General features: G+C 39.5%; 1 protein-coding gene across 2 annotated transcripts in view; it reads right to left on the reverse strand.

Annotated features, from left to right (window-relative positions):
- The window catches only part of DGKH (diacylglycerol kinase eta), a 148,768-nt gene extending 123,795 nt beyond the window's left edge, over positions 1-24,973 (reverse strand). For both annotated transcript variants that reach the window (XM_040623164.1, XM_040623167.1), the window contains exon 1: positions 24,782-24,973. In XM_040623164.1, coding sequence (XP_040479098.1) covers positions 24,782-24,973 — 192 coding nt within the window. The remainder of the gene's footprint in view (positions 1-24,781) is intronic.
- Positions 24,974-27,140: the final 2,167 nt, after the last annotated feature.

The raw sequence follows: 27,140 nt of genomic DNA on the forward strand, positions 1-27,140 counted from the left end.
GTGAGATACCTGAACTTTAATCATCCTCGGGATAGAGTCTTGATAAATGTGGTGACCTTATTGAAGACGTGAACTGTAAGGATAATAGGGTTTAATCATGGCAAAAATCAGATTTTGAAGAATTACTTACTGTGCCTTCATTACTCTTTAAAAAACATACTTAACTCAGTAATAATTTCCTATGTCCAAAACACAAAAAGCAAATAGATCAGCACCCTTCAACTGTGCTTGTTTTCTATGTACCTTAAAACCGTAATGACAATAATGAAAAGAAAAATCGTTACTTCCAAAGCATGTATTAGACCATACTAAAAGGATTAACAGAACTTTCTAAATTTCAGTCTTTCCTGTTGTAGACAGTCTAACCAAAACGTCGTGGTAATTTCTATGAGAACTCCTGAAAAAAGTTCAATGAATTCAGTGGACGCACACACAAAAATGTGTTTTAAAGGAAGGGTAGCAAAATATTCGTACAGCAGAGGAAAAGCCATTGGTGCAGTTGAAGCTTGCTAGGATGCACGTCTTTCTTGGGGCCTGACTTCCAGTACTCATTCTTCAAGGCTCAGTTCAATAGGGCCTCCTCTGGGAGTCTTCCCATCTGCCCACGAGCGCCCTCTATGGTTGCCTCTGTTATTGCATGCAATATTACCGTATATATTTGTATACAGGGCTGTCTGCCCACCCGTCCCCTACAAGAAGGGGCTGTGTTCTGCTAATCTTATATTCCCAGCACAGAATGAACCCTTAATAAATGGCAAAGAAAAAAGGTATTGATATGCTGCATACCTTGCTATATAAAATACTGAGTGTCTATCGGGCAGGATACTGGTCTAAAATTGAGTTACTCCTACCGACACAGATACCAAAGAGAAGTCTGAATATTACCACCACAACTAAAATACATAAAAGAATTTCTCAAAACTAGAACTGTTCTCTTATTCATTCAACACAGATTTTTTAGGCAACAACTCTGTAACAGGCAGTGTTCTAGGTACCAGAGATAGAGCAGGGGAAAAAGCAAATATCCCTGCCCCTGTACAGTTTTTATTCTAGTGTTAGAAGATGGACAATAAAGAAATAAACATACTATATAAGTTTTGGACGGTGATCAGTGACGAGGGGACAGTAAAGCGGGAAAGAAATTGAAGGATGCCAGGCTAGCAGTGGGGAGTTGCAATTTTGGAGAGCATTGCCAGGGCAGGTCTCACTGCGGGGACAACTGAGGGGAGGAGGGAATCTTATTAGTTAAAGACACCTTTTCCTTTGTTACAAATTTATTGGTTAAAAACACTATGTTTTGTAAGTTGTTGAAATAAACAAAACTCCAAAAGACACTGCCCTATCTCTGCTTTCATAATGAGATTTCACAATCCAGTAAATTTAGAAATTACTTTAAAACAGAACTAATGAGTTGCCATTGTCTGATGACAATGAGCAGATCTATGTTTCCTTGCAAGGTAAACATTTTTCCTTGACCATCACAGTACATTTTGTTTTAGATGCTGGTTTTATTATAATCATCAAACTCACTGTGGTACATTATCTATTTACTTTAATATTAATATCATAACTGACCTCTATTGAGTACCAATTATGTTCCAACCACTGTTCTAAATACTCATATTATCTCATTTAAATCCTCGTCCACAACTCTATGAGGTTGGTACTACTATTTTCCCAATTCTACAGGTGAGTCTGCTTTAGAGAGATTAAGCAACTTTCCCTAAGTCACTTAGACAGTAAGTTAGACAAATGGGATTTAAGACCAGGCCTTTCTCAAAAAACGAAGTCTGTGTTCTTAACCACAACACTCTACTGCCTCAAAGGTAAGAGCAATTGTGTTACATCAGCATTTCAACATACCTGCTTATTAATTCTTCAAATATAAACTTCATATAGAAAGAGACCTCATAACAAAGGTTTTTCTTACAATTCCGACATTAAGCAATATGAACTCCTAGAAGCAAAGTACAGCCCCTATTTTTAAAGACTACTTTGGGAATCTACTCCATAAACTCAGTGAATGGTAATCCCAGAAGGGTCATTATGACAGGGAAAAGGAAATAAATGTAACTGATGAAAACAAAAGTAAACCACATCCTTCTGTCTCTAAGAATATCTCTAGTCTCCAAGTTGTTCCTTCTAAATTAAATCAACCCAGAAGCAAGAAATGTATTATTAATTGTTGGATCAATTGTAGCAATAATTAATAATTAAACCCAAAGATTAAGAACTAATGTAAAGTGTTGGGGTTCACACACACAATGGTATCTATTTGTTGTTTCAAGCTTTTATGATCTTTCTGGGATAAAAGCCATTTTTCTATCACATGAACAGATTATCTCAAAGTCAAATATGTGTTTGGTGTAGAGAAAAATGGGTCATCTTAATGAAATGAGTAATTCTGTGTTCTACCATCAAAATTCTTTTTTTGAAATGATTTGAAAGTTAAAACATAAACTAGTTTCTCTCCTGAAAGAACAGATTTTGGGGTATACTATTCTCATTTGATGGGTTCTAAAATGACTGGTTTCAGCTCGAATATTGACTCTCCTTTCATGCATAATAAAAAGTATTTAAAAGTCTCTGATAACTCTTTTATCCTGAGGAATAAAAATAAGAAACTCAACAAAGTTAAGCTTTTTTTGTGTTTTTGTGGAAACTTTTTTTGTTTTCTTGTAGAAACACTTCCTAAATTGGATTTCATAGACCATTTTAGTCTTCTTTGAAAAGAAAAACTTAGAAATGAATACCATTCTTCCTTTGAAATAGCTTAATATACAGTTGATTATTGTTATTTGCAGTAGTTATGTTCTGTAAACTTGCTGTAGGAACAACAAATGATACCAAACTATATTACAAAGCTATAGCAAGCAAAACAGTATGGTACTGGCATAAAAACAGACACACAGATCAATGGAACAGAATAGAGAGCCCAGAAGTAAACCCACACACATCTGGTCAATTAACTTACAACAAAGGAGCCATGAATATCCACTGAGGAAAGAATAGTCTCTTCAACAAATGGTGCTGGAAAAACTGAACAACCAGTGAAAAAATGAAACTGGACCGTTTTCTTACAACATGCGAAAAAATTAACTCAAAATGGATTAAAGACTTGAATGTGAGACCTAAAACCATAAAACTCTTAAAAGAAAATTCCCTAACATCAGTAAGCAACTTGACATCAGTCTTGACGATAATTTTTTGGAGTCTGACAACAAAAGCAAAGGCAAAAATCACCAAGTGGGACTACATCAACTAAAAAGCTTCTGTACCAAGGAAATCATTAACAAAATGAAAAGGCAGAAAAATGAAAAATGAAATGAAGAAAGAAAAGGGGAAAATATTTGTAAATCACACATCTGATAAGGAGTTTATGTCCAAAATATATAAAGAACTCATGAAACTCAACAGCAAAACAAACAAAACTGACATTTTTCCAAATAAGACATACACATGACCAACAGGTGCATGAAAAGTTGCTCAACATCACAAATCATCAGGAAAATGCAAATCAAGAGCACAATGAGATATCATCTCCTATCTGTTAGAATAGCTACTTTAAAAAAAACAAGAAATAAATAACATTTTTTGGTGAAGTTGCGATGAGAATGTAACATGGTCACTATGTAAAATACAGAGGTTCCTCAAAAAAATAAAAATAGAAGTACCATATGATCCAGCAATTTCACTTCTTGGTATTTAATCTGAAGAAAATGAAAACACTAACTCAAAAAGATACATACACCCCCATGTTCACTGCAGCATGACTTACGACAGCCAAATCATGGAAACAACCTAAGTGTCCATCAATGGATGAACAGATAGAGAAGATGTGGTATACATACATACAATGCGATATTATTCAGCCATAAAAAAAGAAAGAAATCTTGCCATTTGCAACCACATGGATGGAACTTGAGGGCATTATGCTGAATGAAATGTCAGACAGAGAAAAACAAACACCATATGATCTCATTTATATGTGGAATCTAAAAAAAAAAACAACAAAAACCCAAGCTTGCAGATATAGAGAACAGACAGATGGGTGCCAAAGGCTGAGCGGTAGGGAGCGGATTATAAAATGGGTAAAAGGGGTCAAAAGGTACAAACTTCCAGTTATAAGTAAGTCATGGGGATATAACGTAGAGCATGGTGACTGTAATTAATAATACTGTATTGCATATTTGAAAGTTGCTAAGAGAGTAAATCTTAAAAGTCCTCAACACAAGAATAAAATATTTGTAACTATGTATGGTGAGGGATGCCAACCAGACTTATTGCGATCATTTTGCAATATATACAAATATTGAACCATTATGTTGTATATCTAAAATCAACATAACATTTCATGCCATTATACCTCAATAATAATTTTTAAATAAAACAAAACTGAATAGAACAACAACAAAAAGATACCTCGAAACTCAAGAAAATTTAAAAAGTCTCTGTGAACACTGAATTAGCGAACATTGAACCACAGCTCCTAGGGGAAACGAAGGGACAAGTGCCTGTGAGCCTTTCCACCAACTGATCAATGCTTAGCCCTGTTTTACACCCTCTTTAATATTTATTGTTGATCCATTAACACTGAACCCATGGCCAATAGTACTTTAACTCACACTTCAAGGAAGCTTAGATAACACACCTATTTTTTCCTTAAGGCATGTGCAACCTTCTTGATTTTAGGAACTCTAGACAGCATTTCAGGACTAGGCTTGGGGCCAGTTTTAAACAGCAAGATCACCAAGAGAGAGCACAAAAATGTGAAAAATGTCTTACCAAATACATCACAAAAGGGTCACTTGTTTACCGTAAGGGAAGGCAGATTGTCACCTGCATCAGCCCACGCTGGTGACATGTTCATGCAGCAACTCCCATTTTTCCCCACTCTATACACGTCCTCAAATGACCACAAAAGCATGGCAAGTATTCGGAGTTACAAATAAGTTTTAGTGAGTAGGCGAATTAGCAAATACGGAATCCCTGAATAAGGAGGCCCCACCAACGACAATGTTAAGTGCAGGCGTGTAGTGTTGTCGGTCGTGTTTAAGCTGTGCTAAATGTCGTGCTGTGTTACATAACAGCATCAGCAACCTGCACGAAGATCGCCGGACGTCGGAAGGTGCGACTTCCAACCTCACAGTGACGCAAACGCAGCATTTCACTACCGGTCCTTGGATGCATGTCATCACCGGCCTGGGCCACAAATTTGGTCTTACCACGTCAAAATACTTTTCAGTGGTTTCTGCGTACGAACATTTTGTAGTAGATGTGCTTATACTGTTTCAGCGGCGGACAGAACACAATTTTTCACAAAAGAGGTACATTTTATCTAACAAATTCCTAGTAGTATTCTGTCAATACATTACAATTTACTAAAAATTTAATTCAATTAAGTTTCAGAAATGCTACCAATAGCCAAGGCTTTTTATTATCAAGTTTTTTAAATTAATGTTTAATTTACTAAAGAAACAAATTAAAAACCAAAGTCAATCTGAAGGTAAGTTCAGCTGACAAGCCATATTATTCTATTTACGAATCTGGCAAATTTCAACAATCTGTCTTAAGGGCTACTGGTTTTATTATCAATATTTAACCTTTTGCTTGTTACAAAAATTAGGTTAGGCAGACTTTCAGCTTCTAACATCTTTATAATAATCATATCAATAAATACGGAGCATACCAGTGGGGATTTTTTTGTTTTTGCTTTTACACAAATGATAAATTATTGAATTATTTAATTATTCCCTTATATAGAATCAGAAAAATTAATGCATACTACTAGGTGGGTAATCCCATCTACCTTTGATTATTCCTACACACATGTTTAATCCACCTCTATAAATATGAATTATCATACCACCTAATTATCAGATGTTTTATTAATACAAAGTGAGTGGTATTTGAATTCCTTTGCTGTATAAAAATTCAAGATTTCTCTGAATTTTTCTGTAATGAGATACATACAAATTTAAAAACTAAAGGTTTTTCTTATTCTAAAAGCAGACGTGTAACCTGTAAAATAGAATTGAAAATAGAAATAAACAATAAAAACCCTCAACAAAGTAGGTTTAGAGGGAACATACCTCAACATAATAAAGGCCATATATGAAAAATCCATAGCTTTCAGCCTTCATGAGGAAGAACTGAGAGCTTTCCCCCTAGGGTCAGGACTAAGACAAGGATGTCCAGTCTCACCACTTCTATTCAACATAGCTCTGGAAGTCCTAGCCACACCAAACAGACAACAAAAGGAAATAAAAGGCATCCAAATTGCCAAGGAAGGAGTAAAAAATTCATGATTTGAAGATGACATGATAGTCTATGTCATGGAAATCTGACAGACTCCACAAAAAAAACTGTTAGAACTGATCAATGAATTCAGTAAAGTCACAGGATACGATATCAACATACAGCAATCTGTTGCATTTCTATACAACAATAATGAAGCAGCAGAAAGAGAAATTAAGAAAACAATCCCATTTGCAATACCACCAAAAATAATAAGATACCTAGGAATAAACCTAACCAATGAGGTGAAAGATCTATACGCTGAAATCTATAAAACACCAATGAAAGAAATTGAAGATGACACAAAGAAATAGAAAGACATTCCATGCTCACGGATTAGAAGAACAAATACTGGTAAAATGTCTATACTAACCAAAAATCTACACGTTAAATGCAATCCCTACCAAAATACCAATAGTACTTTTCACAGATTTAGAACAAACAATCCTAAAATTTGTATGGAAACACAAAAGACCCCAAATAGCCAAATCAGTCTTGAAAAAGCAAAGCAAAGCTGGAGGCATCACAATTCTGGACATAAAGTTCCACCACAAAGCTGTAGTAATCAAAACAGTATTGTACTGGCACAAAAACAGACACCTAGATCAATAGAACAGAATAGAAAACCCAGAAATGAACGCACAATTACATGGTCAATTAATCTTTGACAAAGGAGGAAAGAATACCCAACAAGAAAGACAATCTCTTCAACATATGGCACTGGGAAAACTGGACGGCAACAGACAAAAGAATGAAACTGGACCACTTTCTTACACCACACAAAAAAATAAATTCAAACTGCATTAAAGACCTCAGTGTGAGACCTGAAACCATAAACATCTTAGAAAAGAACATAGGCAGTAACTTCTTTGACCTTGGCCATGGCAACTTCTTTCTAAATATGTCTCCTGAGGCAAAGGAAACAAAAGCAAAAATAAACTATTGGGACTGCACCAAAATAAAAACCTTCTGCACAGCAAAGGAAACAATCAACAAAACTAAAAGGCAACCTATGGAATGGGAGAAGATATTTGCAAATGATACATCTGATAAAGAGTTAGTATCCAATAAAAAACTTACACAACTCAACACCAAAAAACCCAAATAATCCAACTTAAAAATGGGCAGAAGACATGAACTGACATTTCTGCAAAGAAGACATACAGATGGCCAACAGACACATGAAAAGATGTTCATCATTAGTCATCATCAGGGAAACGCAAATCAAAACTACAATGAGATATCACCTCGCACCTGTCAGAATAGCTAAAATCAGCAACACAAGAAGCAACAGGTGTTGGCAAGGATGCAGAGAAAAAGGAACCCTCATGTACTGTTGGTGGGAAAGCAAACTGGGGCAGCCACTGTGGAAAACAGCATGGAGGTTCCACAAAAAGTTAAAAATAGAAGTGCCTTAAGATCCAGCAATCACACTACTGAGTATTTATCCAAAGAATACGAGAACACTAATTCAAAGGGATATATGCACCCCTACGTTTATCTCAACGTTATTTACAATTGCCAAGATATGGAAGTAGCCCAAGTGTCCGCTGATTGATGAATGGATAAAGAAGACGTGGTATATATACACAATGGAATATTATCCAGCCATAAAAAAGTTTGAAATCTTGCCATTTGCAATGACACGGATGCAGCCAGAGAGTACAACGCTACGCAAAATCAGAGAAAGACAAATACCATGTGATTTCACTCGTATGTGGAATTTAAGAAACAAAACAAACAAGCAAAGGGGAAAAAATAAGAGAGAGAGAGAAAAATCAAGAAACAGACTTAATTACAGAAAACAAACTGATGAGTTAAATAGGTGATGGGGATTAAGAAGTATACTTGTTGAGAGGAACACAGGGTATTGTAGGGAAGTGCTGAATATTGTACACCTGAAACTAATATAACACTGTATGTTAACTAACTGGAATGAAAATAAAAACAAAAAAGCAAAAAAAAAAAAAAAAAGAAATAAGAAAAGAGCAAATACCCATAATTCCATAATGCAGACAGAAACCACTATAACTCTGTTATGTCCTTTCCTGGGACCCAGAGTCTATACACACCACAATCTCCTTTTTCTGCCCTGTATGTTGGGAGTACCTTCCATGTCAAGATGATGCCAACAGTTAATTTGTTCATCTCTCTATTCTCTTAGTACCTACTGAACACCTACTGCCTGCCAGGTACCGCATACCTGATGGAATTTTTTGATATAGATACAGCATAATTAATTGAACCAGTTCTTCATTATTGGAAATTTGTATCATAAACAAAGAATGAGGAATAATCTTTCTGGCTAAACATTGAAGAGGTTTGAGAAATTATTTGCCTTGTCACTTAGTTTATGGTGAGTTTCAATATGTCAGGAGAATTCAACAAGCTTTTACTTTCTATTTTCTTCCTTAGTGTCACGTTTTAAAATTCTTTCCAACCCTGAAACTACGCAACTACTTACCTACATTTATTCTAGCACTTTTATGATTTGTTTATTATAAATTTGATCTTTATCCTATCTGGAAAGTATGTAGTCCATAGTGTGAGGTAAGAATTCCATTTTTTTTTTTTACTAAATGGTGAGCCAGTTGCCTCAAGAGGAATAATTGGGTGTTCCATACTTCCCCACTTGAAATATTATCATTATTGTAAAGTATATTCTTATATGTTTTTGGGCAAGTTTCTGAACCTTTATTCTGTTCCATCTATCTTTCAATTTATTCCCATATCAAAGCCACATTCATTGTTTTTGTAACTTTGTGCTAAATTAATTACATCTGATTGGTTAAGGCCCTCTTGTTACTCTTCCCTTTCAATACGTATTATTTTACGAACTTACAGATCATTTTAGTAAGTTAGCCCAAATTCAAATAGCAAATGTATTTGTAATTGTGTAAAATTTACAGGTAAACTCGATACAACTTATACCATTCACCCAGATTCTTTTTGTACCTCAGCAAAATTTCTTGGTTTTCTTGATGTTTTCATAGTTTTCCTCATATTTTGCACATTTCTTAAGCTTATTTTTCATTTTTATCTCACTAAAAAAAATCTTGTAAATACTATTTGAGTTTACAGTGGGCCATTCCTATGAAGCCTACTTTATAATTGGTTTCAATTATGGTAAAATGCACTTAACATAAAACTTACCCTCTTAACCATGTTTAAGTGTACAGGTCAGTGGCATTTAAGTACATGCACATGGTTGTGCAACCATCACCCCCATCCATCCACAGAACTCTCTTCATCTTGCAAAACTGAAGCTTTGTACCCATTAAACACGAACTCCCCATTCCCCGGTTTCTCCCAGCCTCTGGTAACCACCCTCCTTCCTTTCTGTCTTTCTGAAATTGACTACTCTAGGTAACTCATCCAAGGGGGATTATACATCCTTTTGTAGCTGGTTTATTTCACTTAGCATAACATCCTCAGACTTTATCCATGTCGTAGCATGTGTCAGAATTCTTTCCTTTTTTTAAGCCGATTGCATGTATATGCCACGTTTTGTTTTTTTTATTCATTCATCAATGGACATTTGAGTTGCTTCTACTTTTTGTTCTTGTGAATAATGCTGCTATGAACATGGGTGCCCAACTACTTTATAATTTAAATGTTTCATATATCATGTGCTCGCATTGTATAGACGGTTAATTAAACTATACATCAAGTGCATACATCAATACCTTATCAGCCTATAGGTATACATGGGGTCACAGTGATGACAATAACCCATACATTACGTCTGTTTCTCTTACTTGCTTATGTAGGACCCTAATCCTCCCCCTTTATCTAAATATTTCCCAGGGAATGTCTCATGTATGCTCACAGTTTGCCTTGACAGGACAGAGCACTTGTGACTTCCCCTGTTCATTCCAGCTTCTCAATTACCCCACACACACTGAGGCCCTGAAGGTAATAATGCCATAGAATGAGTATTTTCCTGTCCCCTCGTTATATCCACCATCAGATTCTGTAACAAAGGAGAATGAAGGAGCTGACAGAACATGTTAGAATGCTTCCTCTTTAAGAAGACGAGGGGAGGGGAGTCTAGCTGGCTCAGTTGGTAGAGCATGCAACTCTTGATCTTGGGGTTGTTGAGTTTAAGTCCCATGTTGAGTGTTGAAATTACTTAAAAATAAAATCATTTTTAAAAAAGAAGAGGAGGAGGGGAAAGACCATGAATGCTTGAATAGTAATGATTTAGAACTGTTGTGACAGATATGGATGATGATAATGGAGCCGTGTTACCAGGGGAAAGTTGAATCTCCTTCAACATTCTTCCCTTCCTACTGTGGAATCTTAGCTGGATCTATGAGAACATCGCCATCCCCTTATCAACCTACAAAACGTTTACAATTACACAGTTTTGACTCTAGCCTGCCAAAGGCTGGATACACACAGGGATTTTCACTAGACTGAAGATTTCACTAGCACCTCCCTCCCTTGCATCCTTCTAAGTGCAAAAGCACCCTTCAGAAAGAGTGCCTTTCACCCAAGATTCTTTTTTTTTTTAAGATTTTTTTTTTTATTTGAGAGAGAGAGTGCAAGCACAAGCAGTGTGAGGGGCAGAGGGGGAAGCAGACTCACCACTGAGCATGGAGCCCAACATCGGGCTGGATCCCAGGACCCTGGGATCATGACCAGAGCAGAAGGCAGACACATAACTGACTGAGCCACCCACGTGCCCCTCAAGATTCTTGAATATGTGGCTAACATTTACTAGCATTTACTATGTGCCAGGCACTGAGCTAAGGACTTCATCTCCTCAATCCTCAAAAGAACCTTATGAGAATTTAAATACGAGGAAATTAAAACTTGAAGACGCTCTTGACTTAACCAGTAAGAACTGAAACTAGGACTCATGAGTTACTTAATGCATGTTAAGGTTTCATTTGTATGTTGTTGTTGTTTTTAATTCCAACCCAGATCCATTTATTTCTTTGAGGAACTATTTTCATGTTCTAAGTAAAACATTCTTTGTATTTTACTAATGATGAAGAGACCCCAGCTATGCATACATGATCCAGAGACTTCCCCCAGCAAAACCTATTATTATTGCATCTGTAAAGCATTTTTTAAATAATTAAAACTGGGGGCTCCTGGGTGGCTCAGTCGGTTAGGTGTCCAACTCTTGATTTTGGCTCAGGTCATGATCTCAGGGTTGTGAGATCAAGCCCCTAGTCTGGCTCTGCACTGGGCGTGGAGCCTGCCTAAGATTCTCTCTCCCTCTCCCACTGCCCCTCCCCTCTCCCTCTCTTAAAAAATTTTAAATAAAATAATTAGAACTCTATAGCTTTTTTTAGTAGGCTTTCTTTTCTTTCTCTCTTCTTCTTCTTTAATTTAAGTGACTAAAATTTAATTATTTGCAATGATTTTCTCTTCTACCCTTCCTTGGCTACTTGGTCCCATAGTCCCTTCCTAAGAGTCTCGAGGGCTCATTCTTTACCTAACATAAATTCCAGAGCTCGTCATTGTAATCTCTCCCCTGTGTCCACCCTCAGTCTTCCCATCCCCTCTTGCTCTGCCATACTTACTTAACCAAACCACGACCCTGGTTTAACCCAGTTCTCTATTTATTCTGTGCCGACAACCACGCAGCTGAACATGGTCCCACGGGCAGGCCGACGGTGCTTACCTTCAATTCATGGTCACTTGCCTCAGGTGTGCCCGAAATGCCACCTGATATTCACACTGCATGTCTCTACTCCATTCCCTTTCCCATTCTCCTATTCAAGTATTTCACACCTTTTCCTCTCTCCCAGATCTCTAAGATCCTCTCCCCAATCTTATTCTCAGCTGATGGTCCAGCTTCTTATTTCACGAAGAAAACTGAAACAATCAGAAAAAAACTTCCAAAAGCGCTACTTCCAAATCTACGGCACACTCTGGATAAACAATCCTGCTCCCAGGAAAGACCAGGCCCGCACGAGATCCCATCCTGCCCACGTATCGGTGAGGGGAGCATCTACTTCATCCCTCAGTGACCCCCACGTGGAAGACTAAGAGACACCTTTCCTTGGGAACTAAAACAAAAAATGTTTTCCCTGATAATAAAATTTTGTAAATGATCTAGTGTTGGCTACCAGGAAGCTTGGGACCAAATTTACAACTTATCTTTAATGATAGATAGATAGATAGATAGATAGATAGATAGATAGATAGATAGACAGATGACACAGACACCCTGCTTTGTAGACTAACCTACTAACATTCTTGGTCTCATAGTCTTATCTATATTTTACCTAAGCTTGATACACAATACTGAATATAAACCACTTCAAATATTTTCAGAAATGTTGGGAAATAATAGTACTTAAAAATAAATCAGGCAGGGGCGCCTGGGTGGCTCAGGCAGTTAAGTGTCTGCCTTTGGCTCAGGTCATGATCTCAGGGTCCTGGGATCAAGCCCGAGGTCTTCTCCCTCTGCCCCTCTCCATGCTGTGCTTTCTGTCTCTCTCTCTCAAAGAAAGAAATAAAATCTTTTAAATAAATAAAGACATCAGGCAGAGAAATAGAGGAAAAAGGAGCATTTCAGGTAGATGGGATATCACATGCAAACACTTGGAGGTACAACAGTACCTGCCTTACTTTGGGAACAGAGAAGAGTTTGGCATGATCGGCCACAGGATGACAGTGACAGAAAACACAACTGGAATACCATGGCCCTGACTCTGCCTGGTATGTTCCAACACCAGATATCTGCATGGCTCACGTCACTTCTTTCAGATCTCTGTTCAAAATCACTTCACCGAAGAGAGTCCTTCCTGGACCAAGTCAACCCAAATACTTTCCACACACACATACACTGCCCCATCACCCCCCATCCTGTCTTATTTTCCTCCATTATGCTTATGAATGTCTGGTACATATTTGTATATATGTGTATTAACTTCTCCTTCAACAGAATGTGAGATCTAGTACACAGCATTTTTTAATGTTATTTACTATTCCAGCACCTACAACAATACACAGTAAATACTGGCTAAATGAATAGAAAGGTGGTTTACTATCAAACTGAGAAAGACCTACTAAGCCATGCTAAGAAATTTAGACTTTATTCCACTAGTAAGGGGCAATGGATAGGATTCATGCAAAATGTGTTATGATCATACTTCCCTCTCATAGAGATAACTCTGGCAGCGGACCAGACGGGAACTCCATTGCAAACATTGAAATGATAAATGTGGCAGGTTAAATGAAGTTAGGGTAAGTAGCAATAGAAATAAAAGGAAAGGGACGAGTTCACAACAGATACATACAGTAGACAAAGGGACAGTATATCGTCCTAGTTTGAAACCAGGCAGCAAACCGGTCACTGGAGAGCTGTGTGGCCATGGGCAAATTACTTCTCTAATTCTTGGTTTCCTCATTTCTAAAATGAATATAATAGTTGTACCCACCTACTTAACAACTTTGTTATGAAGATTAAATGAGATAATATATGACAAAACAGAACTGACCACACTTGGTGACTGCTGACTGAGCTCCATGCAGAAGGGGGCTGTGTTTGCTTCGTACACATCCGCAGGGTCTAGCACTCTGCCCAGCCCAAGTAGGCTCTAAATGCATATTTGTTGACAGCAAATGGGTTAATGAAGTTGATTAGCAAGCTAAAGAGTCAAAGTTAACTATGAGGCAAATCCTGTAAGATATAAAAGTAGTGAAGCAAAATGTGCCAGTAGGTGGGGAGACTGTGAACATACCTGTTGGGTTTGACAATGTCAAGGCTGAGATAGCTAGAGGACCCACTAGGGTCAGCACTGGTAGGCAAAGGAAATATAGGTCCAGGTCTCAGGAAAGAGCACAGACTAGGGAAAGACCGGTACAGCTGGTAGTGGAAGTCTAATCTAATCGATCACATTAACTAAGACAGGGGCAAACAGACTTAGAATAAGAATCCTAGGAAACAAAAACATTTAGCATTAGCCAAAGGAGTCAGGGCTAGAGATGAACAGGCAGTAAAAAGCTAATAAGAAAGATAAGAGAAATTCAAACCTTGAAAACAAAAGGGAAAGATATGAGAAAAATGGTCAACAGTGACAAAATTGGCATGAAATACAGTTGAGTGAAAACTAGAAAGAGACCACAGGATTTTAGCAATTAGATGGTAGTGACCTTTGCAAAAGAAGTTCTCATGAAGTGGTTGGGGCAAAAGCCAGATTGTGTGGACCGAGGAGTAAACAGGACTCGAGGAGACAAGGAAGATGTCAGGAAGTTCATTCCAGGATAAAGTAGATTGGGCCACAAAAGCACCTTAGGAAAGCCTACCTGGCCAATTATTTCCACTACCACCTCTAAGTGGTCACTCGTTTCTATTAAAGTATTTTTTGATAAGACACATATAACATACATTACTCTAGAAACAAGGCTGACCCTTGCTAAAATCAACAAGTAGAGTAAGCCTATCTTCATCGCTCTTGCAGTATGAGTTTTGACATGTCCAAAGAGCCCCTCATGGTAGCAAAGACATTTTAACGACAAAATAATGGCCCATAAAACCATAGTAGTTTTATCAAGTCTTTTAAAAGTCAACAAAGAACAGTAGATTAAGTTATTTAGAAAATACATGTATTGTGAATAATTGAGTTATTCAGATTTTATACCAATTTAATAAAATAATCACAAAAAATCAAGGATACAGAAGCATATGGTGTATTTCTTTATCATTCATTACTTACCTACCCTATAAAGCAGAAATCACTATATCCATTTTGCAAATGGGATAGTTGCATTCACAGAAATGAAGTGTGTTGGTCACAGTATGCTAACTGATATAGCAAACAATGCCCAAATCTCAGAGGCTTAACACAGTAAAGGTCTAGTTCCTTTTAGTGTCACAATCCAATGTGACCAGTGAGAGTTAGGGGAGGGGCACAGAGGCTCTGCTCCATGAAGTCATTCAGGGATCCAAGCTCCTCTCACTAGATAATCTCCATCTAGCTGGCAGGTGAGAGAAGAGACAAAACACAGAGTCTCATAAAAGGCTTCAGAAGCCAAATGACAAACATCACTCCCACCCATATTCCCCTGACCTGAACTCAGTTACCTAACCCCGCCTATCTGCAGGGGGGAAATGAAGTCCAAGGGTGGGCCAGGAAGAACAGGAGAAACAGAAACTGAGGAGCACAGCATTCTCTGCCACATTAAGTAACATGACTAAGGTCACCTAATAGTACCCGAAAGAGCCGAGATGCAAACCCAACACTACTAACTCCCGGAAGGAAACCTGCTATCCTATGCCGCTGAACACAATTCATTCCATTGAACACACCCCCCATTTTAGCATTTCTCCAAATGACCGTGACAACAGTTGGTTATAGTGTATTTTTTTCATCTACCATTTGTTGTCCATCCTGCAACTCCCTTTTACAAATCAATGGTTTTAGTCTTCTGAGGGGCGTACACACACAGATATAATATCTGGGGAGCCCTCTGAAGCCCCACCCACACTACGGAATGCATGAACCCCAGGCTAAGAACTCTTCTCTATAGTACCACCTTACTGTTGACACTGTTAATCTACTTCCAACTTTCTACCTGCTTCCCCCTGACTCCCACCACCCCCAACTTCGGTCCCACTTCATGCCCCTCCTTCTCACAGCTTCTGTCTCTCGATCTTCGCATCTGCTGTTCCTTCTGCCTATATAGCTTTTCTCTCAGAAGTCCATGGTTCATTCCCTCAAGATCTTTACTCAGATGTCACCTTCTCAGGAAGACCTTTCCCCTTCCTTCCCCAACCCCACTCATTTATTTTTTTCTCTATAGCACTTCTCACCTTCTAATATGCTACACATTTTACATATTTATGAGTTCATAACTTCTTCCTGCATTAAAATGTGAACACCACGAAGGCAGTTTTTTGTCTATTTTGTTTATTGCTCAATCCCCGGCACCTATGAGAGTGCTTGGAACACCATAAATATCTTTTTGAAGGAACTGAGGGGCAACAAAGGGGTAAAAAAGAGAAGGAGCACACAGGTGGATTCATGGTACTGGAAGTGTTCTAGTTCTTACACTGGATTCAGGGCTGCTCATTGGACCATTCTGCTTCACAAACTCCAGAGATATGTTCGTATATGGAACATGTGTATAACATGTTCATAGGACACGATATTATAATTATATATTGTGTTCACATAGCATATATAACACACATTACATGTATTTATATATATAAACATATAAAATTTATAATTTTTTTATATTAATGATATCTAACATTACATTATAACATCATTTTAATATTATAATTTTTTTTGAGAGAGAGAGAGCAAGAATGTGGCGAAGGGAGAGGGAGAGAAAGAATCTTAAGTAGGCTCCACGCTCAGCACTGAGCCCAAAGTGGGCCTCAGTCTCATGACCCTGAGACCATGACCTGAGCCAAAATCAAGAGCTGGCCGCTTAACTGACTGAGCCACCCAGGCACCCCCATTTTAATTTTAAAGTACTACATGAGTTTGTACAAATAATCCAAGTCAAAACAGCCTGACAAAATTTCTCATCTAAATAAAATAGGTAGAGAAAATGGCACCCCAAATGTCATTTTCATCCCTTAACTAGTTAAAAATAAATTTTACGCATACTTTTTCCTCAACTATGCTTCAATAGGCCACATGGAAAATTACCTTATATAATTCTTTTTAATGCTATATCATGACCTTTTAAAAATAGCATCTTACCTTATGGAAGTGAAACTAACAGTTTTCTTTGAAAACCTATTTGAAGAGTTAGCTACCTAAAAACATTTCTTCTAAATTAGTCCTTCTAACGATGTTTTTTCAAAGGGATTCCATGATTTAGCTAATAGTAATTAAAATCGGGAGATATTTCAGCTGAAATTTTTTATTCAGAAATTTACTTTGCAAACACATACTCTTCCACATTGCCACTAAAAGCGTGAAATTCAAATGCAAAAAGACATTATGAAATCGTAACACTGGTGAGAGATATACTTACAGACTACACAAATTGATAAAGGGCAGGGCAGGAAGGAGGAGGAAGGGGGAGGGAGAGGAGAAGGATGGGGAGGGGGGAAGGGCAAGGGGGGGGAGAGAAGAGGTGACGGCTTGCATCCATCTGTGCCCCTACCCTGTAGAGGTAATGCTTCAAAACCCAAGAAGCTTATGGAGCTCCTGAAAAAAGGAATTTGGAACCCACCATTAGGTCTACCGTGCCAGGGAATAATGGTACAGTAGTTAGAAGTCTTACTTTTGAGTTCCTGCCTGCCATTTACGCAGCAGATATTAAACTGAGTCTCAGATTTATCATTTGTAAAATTTAGGCAATTTCACACAACTGTTAAATAAGTTCATGTGTATTCAGTTTATTCCGTTACTGAAACCGCTCTGTAAACAATGAGATGCTAAGTAGATAGTTATTTTAAAATTTCTGAGATAAATGCCCCAAGCCTATCCAAAAAGATTTATTATAGTAAATCACATGCTGGGGGTTTGAAAAAGTCGTGGGACTCAAATGGCCCAGTGAGAAGGTTAGAAATTCCAGCTCCACACATGATAAAGTCAATCATATTTCCTTGGATTAAGACAAGAGCCTAACAGTCTTCCCAACACCCTCATAACAAAGAGCAACGGGGAGGGGATTATTGCCATACAAGTTCATTTAAAAAACAAATAAATAGGGGCGCCTGGGTGGCACAGCGGTTAATCATCTGCCTTCAGCTCAGGGCGTGATCCCGGCGTTACGGGATCGAGTCCCACATCAGGCTCTTCCGCTATGAGCCTGCTTCTTCCTCTCCCACTCCCCCTGCTTGTGTTCCCTCTCTTGCTGGCTGTCTCTCTCTGTCGAATAAATAAATAAAATCTTTAAAAAAAAAAAAAAAAACAAATAAATAAACGACTACCTAAAGCAGAAACAACGCACATGGGATCCTGAATCAAGGCTATTACCAATAATGATTATTGACCATTCTAAGCCACTTAGCCAAATCAAGAGTGTTTCAAGCGACTAAATATTCACAGAAAATTTACTCGATACCCAGCCAAACCACACAAATTTGCCAAGGGAAAATAATGTACTAACATGTTATGGCCTTTTTCAAAGGTCTATTCTTAGATATAAAACAAACTCTCTTTAATTAAAACCTTTGCTTATAAACACATTTCCTGAGTAAGTAAAGCCTAACAAATCCAATATGAGTGAAACCCTGTACCCTAGAAACAGAAAGGAGCCCTGGGTGGTTGACAATGGTCATGTCATATAACCTTTTGTCACTCCCACCACAACAGCAAACACTCAACCTTAAACGAAGCGAAAGCTTTCTAAATTTAGATACTTTCAAATAAGGTATCTTAAGTTATATGTAAAGGTTTAGTAAATTATTTATTATGTCTCTTATCTTTAATAATGGAATATCATGTTTAACTTGTAATCAAAATGGAAAGAAAGCTGTTATACCATGTATTACTGTACCAGGACTCAGAGTTTCCAGTCTATATTTAGTTCACATTAAAATGGAAGCAAAGACGCAAACCAAGCTAAAAATAAAATGTTCTACAAAGATGAGATTTTTAAATGGATTGAAATCTAGCTTCATTTCGTCCCTTAAATGCTGACTGCATTGAGCAGCACCTTAACATTGCCGTGCTTTGCAAACCGAATTGTACCATTTTCCACCATCTAGAATAGGGGTCAGAAAACTATGGCCCACCAGCCAAATCTATGGGCCATTTCCTTCTGGCCACCTGATTTCGTACAGCCCATCCGTTAAGAAGGTTTTTACATGTTTAAATGGCTTTTCTTAAAAAAGAAGATGAGGGGTCCTGGGTGGCTCAGTCAGGTAAGTGGCTGCCTTGGGCTCAGGTCACGATCCCAACGTCCCAAGATCCAGTCCGGGATCAGGCTCTCTGCTCAGCAGGAAGCCTGCCTCTCCCGCCCCGGACTCCTGCTCTCCCTCTTGCTATCTCTCTCTCTAATAAATAAATAAAATCTTTAAAAAATAAATAAATAAAAATTTAAAAAATAAAAATAAATAAATAAAAAAGAAGATGAAGACCATTTCTTAATACCTGAAAACTGTATGAAATTCAAATGTCAGTGTCCTTAAAGTTTTATCTCCCCACTTATTCACTTAAATATTGTCTACGGCTGCTTTTACACGAGAACAGTAAAGTTGAGTAATTATGGCCCACAAAGCTTAAAACACTACTATCTGAACCTCTACAGAAAAAGTTCGCCAAGTTCTGCCCTAGATGAATGTTAATTATTCTTATTATTCAAAGCATCTTCCTGCTCATCAGCTAGCAAAATGTTAAAATTCCTACTTGCTTCTCATATCTTATTGAGCTTCAGAACAATAAACCTGTCAATATTACTTTATTCTCACTTCTTAACAATCTTCTGGCCATGTTTTTGTTTCTCCTCATATTTGGATCATTACCCAATCCAACGATTCCACTCAGAACCGTGGTTATAGGAAATCATAATCTATTCCGTCTCTGTTTCAAATGTTAGATGTAAACTATCATGGCCCACTAACGGGCTGCCACCTACGATTTGATAAACGCTGAGCAAGTCTTCCCTAGATACCTCTAACTACAGTTATGGTGAAAGATAATGTTTTAATTGCACAAACTGCATCTCATTAAGCAGTGAAAAATACAAATCAATATCTCTATATACTGCCTTACCGTAAAGGTACAAAAATTTATGTTATACACCCTTCATGTTAAAGTAAAACCACGGTACTAACTGAAGATTATGGTGACTATTTTGTTAATGTGCTTAAAGAGATGTCTTAATCCAGATATAACGTTGCAAAGGTCTGAATATCTTTCCAGGGATTAGGTGTGTTTTACCTGAATTTAAAGACCCATCAATATTCCAAATTAACTGTAAGAAGACATAGAAATGCCAGATCAATGAGAACACAATAAACCTAATTAGGAGATATTTTTGACACATGAAGCTTCGAGACCTTGGCTGAGATGAGTCATTGTCAGAAAAAGTCACTGAGATGGTTCATTTGTTGATACCATGGGGCTTATGATGGTTGAACAATCTTAGTCTACAAATCTAGGTTCCTCCAGCCAGTCCCTGTATTCATGGGCCACAGTATTCACCAGCTACAGTATTCATTGGCCAAGAAAAAGCAAACAAAACTTCTTTCACATTCATGTTCAAAACCAAGGTGGTCTAAGTTTGTATTAGTGCTGTTTCAAAATGTCTCATTCTCAATAAATACCTGTGAAATTCTCTGCAACAGTAAATCTGAATGTAAAATCAACCTCCTCCTTAAGACAGAACTAAGAATTAGGAATAAGAGCCAAAGGTAAGGAGAGAGGAAGAGATGGGAGGAATTACAGCTCCCATTGGCTTTCCCACATCAGCACCATTTACACTTTTCTAAGTAAGGGATTTTTTTTTCCTTTGGGGAAATAGAGGCAGCTGTAAAATTATCTACTGTTGAGCACCTGGGTAGCTAGCTGAGACCACCCAAAATTCTAATTAGCTGATACAGAGAAAGGAAAAACATGAAAGACAGAGAGAGAGAGAAATAGTACACAGCAAGAACAAAGAAATAGGGAAAAAAATGAAAAGGGGAACAAGGAGTATACAAAATGGGGATGTGAGAGGGTACTGAAATGCACAGGAGAATATTATTATTAAATTACACTAATTTTAAAAGCATGCCAGTCTTATTTTTTACTTTAAAAGTCATCATATCCACTGCAAAAAAAAACAAAAAACAAAAACAAAAAAACAAAAACAAAAACAAAAAACCCTGAGAGTAATGTTGTCCTAAAATAACCCAGATTTCCTTCCATAGAGAACTGGGTAATTAAACGATGATATATCATGTTAGGTTGAACCATATGAAATTTCCCACACTCAATCATTTTTTTCCAGCTTTATTGAGCTATAATTGACAAACAAAATTATGTACAAAGTATAAAACAGGATAATTTGATAGACATACATATTGTAAAATAATTGCCACAATTAGGTTAATTAACATAATCAGCACCTCACATAATTAATGTGTGTGTGTGCTTGTGTTTTAAGGATGCTTGAAATCTAGGGGTGCTGGGTGGCTCAGTCAGTTGAGCCTCTGACTCTTGATTTTGACTTAAGTCATGATCTCAGGGTCATGAGACTGGGCCCCAATTTGGGCTCTGTGCTCCTGGGGGAGTTTGCTTGAGATTCTCTCTCCTTCTCCCTCTGCCCCTCCCCCTGCTTGCTTGCTCTTTCTCTCCCTCTGAAATAAATAAACAAAATCTTTTTTAAAAAGTAAGAATGCTTAATATCTGTTCTCAGCAAATTTCAAGGATACAATACAGTATTATTAACTATAGTCACTATGCTGCACATCAGGTCCCCAGAACTTATTTCATTCTATAACTGAAAGTTTGTACCCTTTCATTGACATCTCCCCATTTCGCTCACCTCCCAGGCCCTTGACCATTTTTGACCTACTGACCTAGCAAATTCATTTGGTTCAACCTAACATGATGGAATATTTTCCCACCATTAAAAAGCATGAGGTAGGTGTGCACACGCCATGAGGGAAATGACCCTATTAGAGCTCCAAACAAGACACAGCATGTGTACAGAATGTTCCCATTGGTACTTTTTTAAAGAAACATATGTATGTTCATAGACATTTTCTGGAAGTATACCAAGAAAAATGTCAACAATTGCCTCTGAGATGGAGACGAGGTCTGGAGTGAGAGGGAAATTACTTTTCACTGAACACCCTCCCATCCCTGAATATCCTCTCACGCTGTTGAATATCCTATTATATGCACGCATTACTTCTTTCAATTAAGAAAAACCTGGATACTTTCCAAAGACCACATTTAATTTAAGATTATTCAAATTATTTAAAACATTAGCCAGATTTACAACAAAGAACACTTTAAATAAGGTAATTACTTTAGCGGCCTTTTGTACCCCAAAACTAAACTAACCAAACAACTTCATAATCATAAGGCACTTAAAGGAAACTAAAATAAGTACTAGGTTTTAATAGTAATGTCCAGATATATGAAGCTTTATATAAGTGTATAATACATACATTATTCATTTAAGTTATTCATTTAAGAAATATTTTCATTTCTTTTTTTTAAGATCTGTTTATTTATTTTTAGAGAGAGAGAGCGTGAGCAGGGGAGGAGCGGAGGGAGAGAGAGAGAGAGAATCTCAAGCCGACTCCATGCTAAGTGCTGAGCCTGGAACAGGGCTCCATCTCAGCACCCTGGGATCCCAACCTGAGGTGAACTGAAGAGCGGAAGCTTAACCAACTGAGCCACTCAAGCGCCCCAGAACTGCTTTGCATCTCAAAAACCACTAGGCCTTGGGCTAGTCCAGACTCTCCCATCTTGCGTATCTGTGGAGATGATCAAGTAAGTTTAGTCTTTTTCTAAAAGATCTTTTCCCTTAACTCCTACCTGGATCATATTTGAAGGCTGGGAACCAGTATTAAATTTAGCAGTTCGCATTTTATGAATGCCCTTACTGCACGAGCTCGCTTCCCTGAGAATCAGTATGTGTGACAAAGAGATATAACTGATGATATTTGTAGCATATATGAACAGTCTGGATTGAGGTGGGGAGGCAGGCAGAGAGGGGAGGCTCACGGTCTCAGGAGTTTAGGCCTGGATCTCAGGTGTTCGTATATGAAAATGCTGATGAACTTATATGTATTTGTATGAGTTAGTATAAAATGCAGAATTTCTGAAATTCAGTTCAATTGGGATATTTAAGAAATATTTCATTTAATGATCACTATCTCTAATTATGGAAAAAACGTGCTAAATATTTTTATTAGAAAGTTAAGTGGAAAACCAATAATAAATATGCTTTTTGAATTTATTCTTAGTCTCGAAAACGTGCTTTATCCCAAACCATAGATAATATAAAATTTAAAGAATATAAACTTAGCTATTACTATGAATTCCTAAGACTTACAAATTTTAATTGTACCCCCCCACACCAAATTTGTTGTTTAACTTAACTCAAATTAAAGCCATCTTTAAATTTTCTTTCAAGCAGTATAAATGTACTGGTAAATTTTGATGTGTTTGAGTGGAATTTTAACCATTTCATAAGAATCTATAAAATATCCCATTTTTAAACCTGCCATTTTGCCCATTAGTAACAGTTTTATGAACTTTTTTAAAATTAAGATTTCAAATGTTAAAGGCACTGTTAGAAAGTCCCTATCTTGTTTAGCCTTAATCTTCAAAAAATACATTAAACCCTATATCCTTAAGTTATCATAGATTCTATTAAATGAAGAAATGTCACTATTAGAATGAGTTACAGGATGCGCAGTTAAAAAAAATGACCGAAGCAATCTTTGACTCTTTGCTAAGTACATCTTGTTAACACTTGCGTGTGCTTACATGTATTTATTTTAGAAAATAAGGAGGCAGGCTAATAAAAGCATGATATCATAAACATATAATAAAAGTTCTACTCTCCTACTGGAGTCCACTGACCTTAAAAAACAAATTCTCATAAAACTATAGAATCAACTTTTGCAAATTTATTTTTAAAGAGAGCACAGAAAGCCAATGATTTCATTAGTTCTCTTCAAATACCTCATTAAACTACCCCAGTGATAACCGACTTTTAAAGTATGATGATTTTTAAAGTACGATGAAAACTTAAAAATATGAATATTCATATTTCGGTGTGGTACGCATCTTCTATGTATATGCTCAAGATCTATTTAAAACTCTCAGCTTTGAGCCCTCAGGGGTCAAAAGCACCTGCTCCACAAACAAGAGTAACACAGCATGCTAATGTCCACATAACACAAAGAGGTCAATCTTCATTAAGATAACCATGGTGGTAAGATCTGAACCCTGCACTCAGCAGGAACCCACGACTCAAAAGCTTGGCTTGCTGATGTGTCACACAGGGTGAGTTTAACCGAGAGCATCATTTACACAGGCGTCGCGCCTTGGCTTCTGCCTTCCAAACGGCAGCGGGAGGTAAGGGGGCTGTCTGCTGTCACCTCCCCACCCACCCTTTCAGAGTGGTCCTGCGGAGGAGACAGCTGCTGTCCGCGGTAAGGGAAGGTGGGGGGCTTCTTGCATCTTTGGCTGGTCGGCCTGCACTCGGCTCTCTGCGCAAGCCACATACTCCACCCAACCATCGCACGCAGGGAGGACAAAAAAATAAAACAGTCCTTTTAAGTTCCCTGAGTGGGAACTCTCAAGAGCGCTTCAGCATTTTCCCACGCTCCCGCCGAGCCGCTGGTTCCCTTCTCCTCCATGTCTGCCGCCGCGCTCCCCGGGAGCCCACCCTGGCGGCCTCCCGCGCGGGGCCCGGGAATCCCTTCCTGCCGCGCGGCGGTCCAGGTCCCGCGGGCCCCGCCCCCGGGCCAGGCCCCGCCCTCACCTTGTGCCCCAAGTTCCCGGGATCGCCGGCGCGCTCCGAGCGCCCCAGGCGCCCTGGCTCCTCTTCCACGGCCCGAAGCCTCCCGCCTTCCACGTTCGCGTTAGGCGCGGCTCACCTTGGTTCGGATCTGCCCCGAGGTGGACACTTTGCGGATCAGTTTCTGGGGTCCCTCTTGCTCCGCTTCGCTGTCAGACGAATCGTCTCCGGGCCCCGCCGACGCAGCGGCGGGGGTGACCGCGGCGCCGGCCCCGGCGGCCGCTCCTCCCGCGGCGCCCGGAGGGTGGTGCTGGCCACCGGCCCCGGCCATCCTCTCCGACTCCTGCGGGGACACAGCACCGCCCGGCGGGGGCGGCGGCGGCGGTCAGTGGGTGCGCTCGGTCCGAGCCGGGCCCAGAGCCCCGCGCCCGGCCGCAGCCGCCATCTTCCGCTCCCCCAGCCGCCCTCGCAGGGGAAGAGTCGCGGGGGATCAGACGCCCTCCCAGCAGCCGCCCTCCAGGCCCCTCCGCCCGGCTCCGGCCAAAGCCGCGAGTGCAGTGGGGCACAGGGGACGCGGACCCCGACCCGCTTGGGACCCCTGCGCACGCAGCCTCGGGATGTTACAAGGTTCCTGACCCAGAATACGACCTGCACGGGTAGAGAAGATGGGAGTGACAGAGGGACAGGGGCAACCTACCACTTCCCCCTGGCCTGGGGTCCCCAGGATGGACGGGGGGGGTGGGGGGGGCGGAAACCTCAGCAGCCCAGCCCCGCAAGCCTGGCAGTGGCTGAGCTCCCTCCCTCGGCTCACGCGCAGCTGGGGCAAGAACGGCCCCTGCAGTAGAAAGGGAACCTAGAGCTTCCTCCCGACTCCCTTGGGTACACCCTGCCACCCCCTAGACCTAGAATGCCTCCAGAGCCTTGGGCCTCGCCGCACAGTTCCCGCTGAATAAAAGTCCCCTCCGCCCCCCAGATGGATGGGCGCTGCCCCCTGTCCGTCTCGAGACCCCTCAGCGCATCTCTGATGAACCGTACCTCTCCCGCCTCCGCCTCGCGGTTCGGGTCCTTTCAGCTCTCCCGACCGTGGTGTTTAGTTTCTGGCCCACCCCCACCTCCATCCGGCGCACACGGAAGAGAAGAGCATTTTCCGGGAGGTTCCACTCCGCTCTGAGAACTTTTCGTTCAGAAAGAGCGATCCCTTTGGCTAACAGGAAACTGGGAAGGGCGTGGAGAGAGCGCAGAAACAAGAGAGTACACGCAGCCCAAGACCACAGAATGCAAAATAAATGTCTAAACTGAAGCGCTAACCGGGACTGCCTGCGAGAAAACAATGCACTGAAACCATGTGAACACCAGTGCCCGAGCACGAAAACACTGGAGGTCCTGGGAGAGCCACTCCCTAACCCGGACCAGAGCAGGAGGAAATGGGATCAACAGGCTGCAGCCACCGCTCCCAACTCGTCCCAAGCGAGCTGGCGAAGCGGGCACTCGGGAATAGCAGCCTCGCGGCAGGCTGTGCACGCTCAGCGTCAAAGAACCCTTGTAGGTGTGGGAGGGCTTGGGGGAGAAGACACTAAAATGACAGATTCCTCTTGTCATCCACAGAGAACGCTAAACTTAGCTGTATTTTTAAGTAGGGCAAAAAGTCCCTGCCAGACTGTGGAAACTCCTCACACTTCAGAAAAGCATTTAATCTTTTCAGCGTGTTCATGTCCTTCAGTGCCCATTCCTATTTTTTCAGTTGATCTGACCTTCTACTTTTTCAGTTGACATGACCTTTAAGGGTCCTCCAAACTAGCATTCTATTGGAGTTTTGTTTTGTTTCTTTTTAGTTGCACTCTCACTCTCAACGATAATTCCATTGCAGTTCTAAGAGGTTATAAGAAAGAATATGCAATCCCAATACTGTATATCCACATTGCCGATTAAAATGTAAAATGTGCTGGTTTGAATCTTCAGAGACCGGAGATTGCTGCTTGAAATACTAACTGATGGAAACTACTTCTCCAGCTCTAGCTGTCTTTAGGAAGGAAAGGAGCTAGGCAAAATAAACTTTAAGAGCCGTTATGGTGTTGTAAATATGTATTCTAGATCCACACAGAATATATTCTTGTGAAGGGAATTCTTTAAGAGAAAAAGAATCAGAATAATGGCCTTTAGACTAACCTAACTGTTGGGTCACTGATGAGTCCGATGGTTGGTCAATGTACACAAGAACACCTAGCAAAGGGCCTTTTGAAAGAATAAACCTAGTTCAGACCCCTCCTCCTTTAATGAAAGTGAGGCCCCAAATCATGAGCTAGGGCCAAAATCATGTGATTACTATGCTAATGTTCTATTCACTTTACCACACTACGTAACAAAAGTTAGTTTGTCAATTATTATGTTTGTAGTCACACTTTATATAGTACCACGTTCCTGAGTCCAGGCAGAGTGATGAAACTGAAACGCACTGTTGAAGACCCATGCCCATCCTATGATGTGAAGAAGAGGGCTGA

The sequence above is a fragment of the Ursus maritimus genome, unplaced genomic scaffold, assembly GCF_017311325.1.
Source record: "Ursus maritimus isolate PB19 unplaced genomic scaffold, ASM1731132v1 scaffold_10, whole genome shotgun sequence".
In the NCBI taxonomy this organism is placed as follows: Eukaryota; Metazoa; Chordata; class Mammalia; order Carnivora; family Ursidae; genus Ursus; species Ursus maritimus.